Source organism: Vigna radiata, chromosome 6 (genome assembly GCF_000741045.1).
Source record: "Vigna radiata var. radiata cultivar VC1973A chromosome 6, Vradiata_ver6, whole genome shotgun sequence".
In the NCBI taxonomy this organism is placed as follows: Eukaryota; Viridiplantae; Streptophyta; class Magnoliopsida; order Fabales; family Fabaceae; genus Vigna; species Vigna radiata.
In genome coordinates, this window is record NC_028356.1 from 27,686,304 (window position 1) to 27,693,632 (window position 7,329).

At 29.6% G+C, this 7,329-nt stretch overlaps 1 protein-coding gene across 1 annotated transcript; it reads right to left on the reverse strand.

The window, feature by feature from the left end:
* Positions 1–2,274: 2,274 nt before the first annotated feature.
* LOC106764451 (floral homeotic protein GLOBOSA) lies at positions 2,275–6,426 on the reverse strand. Its single transcript, XM_014648736.2, has 7 exons — positions 6,124–6,426; positions 5,846–5,912; positions 5,256–5,317; positions 5,053–5,152; positions 4,532–4,561; positions 4,358–4,402; positions 2,275–2,616 (listed from the first exon to the last, which is right to left on the reverse strand). Exons 1-7 carry the CDS (start codon positions 6,309–6,311, stop codon positions 2,482–2,484), a joined length of 627 nt encoding a protein of 208 aa, XP_014504222.1. The 5' UTR covers positions 6,312–6,426; the 3' UTR covers positions 2,275–2,481.
* Between the last annotated feature and the right edge of the window lie 903 nt (positions 6,427–7,329).

Genomic DNA, 7,329 nt, shown 5'->3' on the forward strand with positions numbered 1-7,329 from the left:
GGGTTGAGTTAGGCTTAAAGTTCACTTCTAACATGGTATCAGAGCCATGACTGGAGCCCATCCTAGCGATTTCTGTTGTCGTTGGGCATATTGATCCACCCGCTATAGGGCCGCTATCGGACCACCCATTAAAAAGTCTAATCCCACGCTCGAGATGTATATACCTCGGCGTGAGGGGGGTGTGTTGGAAGTTCCATATCGACTAGAGATGAGGCCACTTAAGTGTATATAAGTTGGTGCAAACCTCACCCTACAAGCCGGTTTTGTGGGGTTGAGTTAGGCTTAAAGTCCACTTCTAACATTTCATTCTCAAAACNAAAAAAAAAAAAAAAGAAACCCTCAAACTGTTGTCCCAATTGAAAAAAAAAATCAAAGACATTTTCTCTCTCATCTCAACATTTTCTCTGTTATCACTCCAACATTTTTTCTCTCATCTCAACCCAATTGAAGATGGTGGTAGTAATTTGAATCAGAGATATTTTTTAAAAATTGAAAAAGTTTACTCTTTTATAATCATTTTATATTTATTAATGTGTGTAAAATGAATATAAACTTTGTCACTATATGTTACTCTTTCCAAATCTCAAAGTTAAAAAATGATTTTACTGTTTTTTATCTTGCACAGTGGTTAAAGTTTATTTTAAACGTATGTAGAAGTTGATTCAGTGATAAAAAAGGGACATAAGGAAATTAAAGAAATAGATATACAAGAGCTCCCTAATAGTACAATTCTTTCAATTCTAAGTTGTAATCTTACATCATGTATCGCATACCAATAGAGAAAGGAAAAAGAAACACTTTGTGTAAAGGGAAAATGACAATAGAGGGAAATATATTGTTCTTTACAAATATAATGAAATGTGGTGTAGATGTGTAAATAATGTATGAAAATTTAATTGATTTATGAAGGTTTTATTTACCTGATTTAATTTAAAAATNAAATTTAATAATAATAAGGGAAAATATATAACACATCCTCCAAATAAACGAACANAGCAAGAGCAACAAATTACGATGTCACGGGTTGTTGTGTGTGTCTGAGGGAGAGTATGGAGACGAGAGAGAAACAAATTGGATAAGTGAGGAAGGTGGATTAGGGTTAGGAAGGGTTTCTGATTTTTTTTTTTCAATTGGGGCAACAATAGGGATGACAGAGAAAATGTTGGAGTGGGGGAGGTGAGTAAGGGTTTGGGGTTTTTTTTTTTTAGTTTTGAGAATAAAAATTATTTAAATATCCTTAACCTTAAAACTTAGAATCCATGATAATTGAGGGTATTTTTGTCTACTATAATCCGGTACACATTGTTAAAACGTACCAACTGAAAAATAGGCGTACGCGTGTTAACAAACCCCTCTATATATATGTGGTACATTTTGAGAAGGAGAAATAGGATGAAATCATATTGAAGAGTTATATGTTCTAAAGTATAATAACAAAGACACTTTCAAAATACAAATTTGAATTGTTAAAAGAGTTAGCGGTATTGAATAAGCAAGGAGAACTTTCGTTAAGTTTTTTATTATTATTATTATTATCATTGTCGGTTATTCAACTTAAAATGAATGATCTCATATAATATGAGAAAATGTGTAGTTTAAATTCTATTGATTAAATGTCAGCATTTTCTATAACCTACAAAAGCAACTCTAGCTCATTTGTAAAGAGTGATAATCATATAAAATTCATTTTCTTTTCCAATTTTATCTTATTCGTATAAAAAAAAAAAAACTATGATAATTTCTTCCATTGTCATTATTAAATTTAAATGGATCTCTCCCCTCATCTTTCGGATTAAATGCAATATTGTGACTTCCTTTTAGTGATACAAGCCTTCAAAGACGAAACTATTGTCTCTTGAAATCGTATATATTTGTAGGACAGAAAATTCATGTTTAAATAAATTATCGACTTCGACTTTTCTCTTAAATAATTATTTATGTGGTTATATTATCCGTCTAATTACATGGATTCCAATTATTTTAAAAATTCGACCCAATATACTTTCTTTACAAAAATACAAACCTCGAAACACTTTGAATAGAGACATATATACTGTTTTGTTTTTTAATCACTAATTAATTTTAAATATACAATATTACATTTAAATACAATAAAAAAAATATTTTTCTTTATAAAAGAAGTCACTCTAAGAAACACCATTTTGAAGTTAACTTGGATTCTTGATTTATAACATATTGAGGAGATAGCATATCAAAAAACGTAAAATGTTTTAAACTTGTTTCATATATATACACATACAAATAAAGCACGAGATAAGAAAAATGAGGAGGAGAAAGTATATATAATAGTGAGAGAAACACACAAAATAGGTGACAAAGTCGGAGACTTGAATGACGAAGTGAAATTGAGTTGTTTATTAGCAGCAAACAGATACGAAAACATAGTTAAAAAGTTGTGAGATGCACATAAGATTGTGATGAAAACACGAAGATGGAGTTTTGATTTGACAGAGTATTATATCAGATCCTTTCTTGAAGATTTGGCTGCATTGGCTGCACACGAAAGGCAAATGGCATATGGGAATTGTAATCCCTCACACTCTGATCAAACCCGTTCTCCACTTCTCTTGCACCTTCCACTGCCAAACGTTGTTGCTGTTCAAATAACACAATACACAATCAATTAAATGCCCATGCACAGAATGTTATTTTATCACAAATTTTAACCTTTTTCCATAAGAGAAATACAAAACATAAATTGGACTGTTATGCAATAAAAATATGCCATGAATGGATGATTTTTTTTTTCCTATTTATTTTACTTTATTTACGTATATATTATGTACGTCAAGGCAGTGGACAGGATGGAGACAATAATGAACAAAAAATTCACTACAATACTTTCTAATATAAGGGCAGGATATTTCAAGATATTGTTCAGAATACAAGTAAGATGGATCAAGCTTCATTATATAAAAAACAATTCATAATTTTTTTGTTTTAATATTTTAAGTTAAAAATGATGTTTTGATTTCTTATATGAATTCACAATTAAAAGAATGATTTTAAAATATTAAAAATTATTAAAAGGATTGATATATGGTTTTTATGTTCAAAATGAAAACAAAACTCTCTTATAATATTTTCATTTTACACCATTATGAAACTATTCCTTAAATATGATGTTCCCAACAATTTTCCTAAATGAAGAAAAAAAAAATACCATGTCAAAAATTGCAATATGCAAATGTTTCTTGTATATTTCTATATGGAAACATTTAAAAATTGCTGGAAGATAGAGCACGGTTTATAAACCTAATATATTAGACCATGGTTATATATATATTATCTAAAATTTAATATTGGTAACGTTTAAATTGTGGGTAATAAAAAGTAGTTAATGGAGTAGCAAATAAACTACACGAGTTTACAAATGAAGTCATTATCTTTAAGCAATCTATTTTCCATTGACCCATTTGAAGAAACATTGCATACAAGTAGGAATCCACTAAGTGTGGTGAATAATTATGTATTCCATTTTTTATGCAATAAAGTTTTTAATCTAATTGCTGTTAATATTAAGGGATGATAATGTTTGTCAATTAAGTGTGACTCCTATCTTATTCAAACTTTTCAAAATGATAATTTGGTTTCATGGAATTTAAGATTTAGATGAAAGAAATGTCTTTAAATTGTGTTTTACTCTCATTTTGGAAGGCAATTTTTGTGCTAATACTTTTGGTAATCTTTAAGTTTTCCATGCATGAGCAAAATTTTCACTGGTTTGATATGATATATAGTTTTATTAGTTATGATACTTTTTAAAATAAAAGTTATCTTCTTTTTATTTTGTATTAGTTTAGTTTTTCTATTTAAGTAAACTCCCTATGTTGTAATACAATGGTTATCACATATAAATCGTGGTTTTAATGGTAATCTATAAGTCTCTAAAAAAATTGTAATCTATAACTGCAATTGTGGTCACAACATAAATGTTTTTGGACACACTAAAACCAGATTACGGCCATATGTGGTGACACATGAACTTCATTTTCATTCAATTTCTCAATATTAAAGTTTCTTAACCATAACCTCACTTTAGAACAACTCTATAATGTGTGCCTTTCCTAAACAAATACATTATTAAATCCTCTCTTAATTTATACAATGAGTTGATGAGATAATTTTTCAGTTAATTATGTATTATCAAATGTGACTCCAAAAAAGGTTTGCCAAACCTTGAATTCTCAAAATTCCAATTATATTAAAAACAACAAAAGTTCTAAGTAGTATATAGTTTTAGAATGGAAAGAAAATGAAATTAGGAACTTTTCATGGTATGAGATTTGGAAGTAATCATGCATTAAAACAGTGTTTTGTGTAATGTATTACGTACCCAGAGAAAATTAAGTTCCCTGTTCTCCTCCTCCAAGATCTTGTCCTGAACAGCAATGAGAAGAAAAAATGATAAACTTTGTTTTGCATTGAGTATATACACACATATAAAATAATATATATATATATATATATTATTTTAATAGCATAAATCAAAGATTTCAATTAAACATACATTTCTCCTGAACATCCTGTACACATCCATCTGCAGAGAAAAAACAAGTTCATCTGTCAGATAATGTATATCTTTTTATTTTGGATTCCATTTGATTTTTCAATGAACAAATAAACTGAGTTAGCTACCATGGACACTAAATACATTGCTTAACAATATAAGCTATATATTATGGTATATTTAAATAAATTTCTTTATAAACATATATAAGAAAAGAGAATAAAAAAAGAAAAATACAAGAAGTTATTCAATGAAGTAAAACTGTTTTGCACATAGTATTTTGGTAGAAAATAATTCATGCTAATCCAAAATAATAAATTTCACTCATGAACTAGTTTTTGCTTTATTGAAGAGTTTGTTTTATTTATTTTTTCTTTTCATTTTCATGCAAGTATATAGGGAGAAATATAGTTAAACAAATTCTACATGTTTTAATTATATACATATTTTAAACCTTCAAAATGACATGGAATAGTAGAAGCAGAAAACTTAAAAATTTAGCTTCTTGAAGATTCATTTGCCTGTTTCTCACGAACACTGACGAGACCAGTTTCCAAGGCATCTTCTAAGGCCATGAGTTCCTTGTAGTTCAGAGAGTTTATATCTTCTCCCTTCAAGTGCCTGTAATGAAATAGTTGGTGAAAGATGGAGAGAGAGAGAGAGAGAAATAAGAACGTTAAATGGTTTTAAAATATGCAATTTATGTTATGTTATAATAATATACCTGAGCTCAATTTGCATGCTGTCATTCTCTTTCTTGAGTCTCTCAATTTCGCCGTTTAGGTTCTGAGTTCAACAACATTAGTAGTCACAAACCCTAAAACACACTAGTTGTCTTTTCTTCAAGAAAAATAAACATAGAAAAGAGAAGGGAGAGTACGATGTTGCAAAAAGCCAGAAATTCTCAAAAGAAAGGGCTATTTGGAGTAGATCTGACTCTCTATGGTGGTTGTAATGTCAGACAATAGAGAGATCCATCAAGTGTGAAAGACGTTAATTTGCATATAAAGGCTTTATTCCAACACATATATATGTTCAGTTGTTGTTTCATTTTTTTGCAAGGAAAAAAGTAAGCAAGTGAGTAACGTTTTACTGCCAGATCTGTTCATAGATGTTACATTTCTTGTAGTTCATGCTTCTCTTTTTTGATAATAATAAAAAACAATATAATAGGTAGAAGGTACAACCCAAATTTAGATCTACTCAGAGAATTCATAGTTCATGTTTCATAGCATATTTTTAGCAAAAGTAGGTCATATTTTCCTTTGGACAAATCGAAAGCAAACACAAAATAGGAGCCATATATTAACCAACCTCATGCTTGGCGTCCCAAAGCCTCTTCCCTGAGGTCTTGTGGTACCTCTCCAATATGTCAATCAAACTTCCTCAACCAAAACAAAAACCAAAAAGTTAAGAGCTTTAATCTGCAGATCAATCAAGAAGTACTATTTTCATGCACTTGGGTATCATAAAACTATACCCTTTAAGAATCAAAAACAGAAATAAAAAAACAAAGAACAAACATGACATGAGAAACACAAGAAGAAGAAGAAGAAGAAGAAGAAGAAGAAAAGAAAGTGTAAGATCCTTACGTAGTGGAAGGGCTGATGTAGTCATGCATCTTCCCAGATGCAGCAAAGATGATAAGGGAAACTTGTGCATCACATAGAACAGTGATTTCCTTGGCCTTCTTTAGGATCCCATTCTTTCTCTTGGAGTAGGTAACTTGTCTGTTGCTGGAGTTCTCGATCCTCTTGATCTCAATCTTTCCCCTCCCCATTTCTCACACTTTTTTCTCTTCTCTCTTGTATGTTCGCTGGTTTTTCTTGCTTGTGAAATGGAAAAGATGAGAGGGTTGCAAAGATAAAAGTAAGAGAAGAGGTAACAACATGACATAACTGGTTTGAGGATAAGGAACTTTCTTAAGGGCACAGTGGAAAAGTGACAAAGCCAACCCAAGTAACTTTTACATGATGTTTGATTTGGCTTTGTTAGTTGTCGCACTTTCTTAACCATTGGTCTCCTTGCACACTCTCATGGTCATTTAATTGCTATGCTTTGTGGCTATTTTTTCTTTTTTGGAAATTTTCATTTAGCTATTTAAATGGTTTATTATCTCTAGGGTTAAGAATCATGGGGTAGGAAAGGGTAGGGTGTGCTTGTGTGACTTGTGAAATTGGGTTTGGTGCTGGCTTTGAACGACACGTAATTAATTTGTATTGAAGTTTGTGTATACATTTTTCCAAGCTACAATTTGGTAGCCAAGCTTTTCCTTGATAGCATAGGGATTTTGAAAGGAAAAAAAAAAAAGGAAAAATTTGGTTTTAAAAAGTAGAGATTAGAATTACTATTTATAATTATAAATAACATTTTTAAAAAGTTGAGCAAATGGTTTATTTGAATGATGAAACAGAGTTAAACTTAATGAATGAAGTGGAATTTGGATTCCCAAGTTTTTTTTTTATTTATCTGTGTTAAAACTTTTAAGATACGATGGATATTATTTTTTAGGTTTTAAAATATACATTAATTTCTTTAATATATTAACATTAGTGAAAATTCAATACAAAACCAAACACAAAACATAACAGAAAATGTGAATTTTATAAGTGATAGAGTATTAAATAAAAAGACTTTTATTATAAAGAAGTGAAATGAAAACATACAAGTGATGATATAATTAATACTGAATAATATGATATGGTGAAGATATTATCCTGTAGATTTCAATACAAATATTCGTGTTAATTTAATAAATATAAAACATATTTTGTTAGTTTAATTAAGCATTTATTGCA

What these genes read in the sequence shown, in the direction of transcription:
- LOC106764451 (XM_014648736.2), bottom strand. Translation starts at nt 6,311, where the DNA reads ATGGGGAGGGGAAAGATTGAGATCAAGAGGATCGAGAACTCCAGCAAC. An exon ending in TACATCAGCCCTTCCACTAC is followed by an intron (nt 5,913 to 6,123) that starts GTAAGGATCTTA and finishes TGGTTGAGGAAG; the next exon opens with TTTGATTGACATATTGGAGA. An exon ending in TCAGTGTTCGTGAGAAACAG is followed by an intron (nt 4,562 to 5,052) that starts GCAAATGAATCT and finishes TTTTCTCTGCAG; the next exon opens with ATGGATGTGTACAGGATGTT.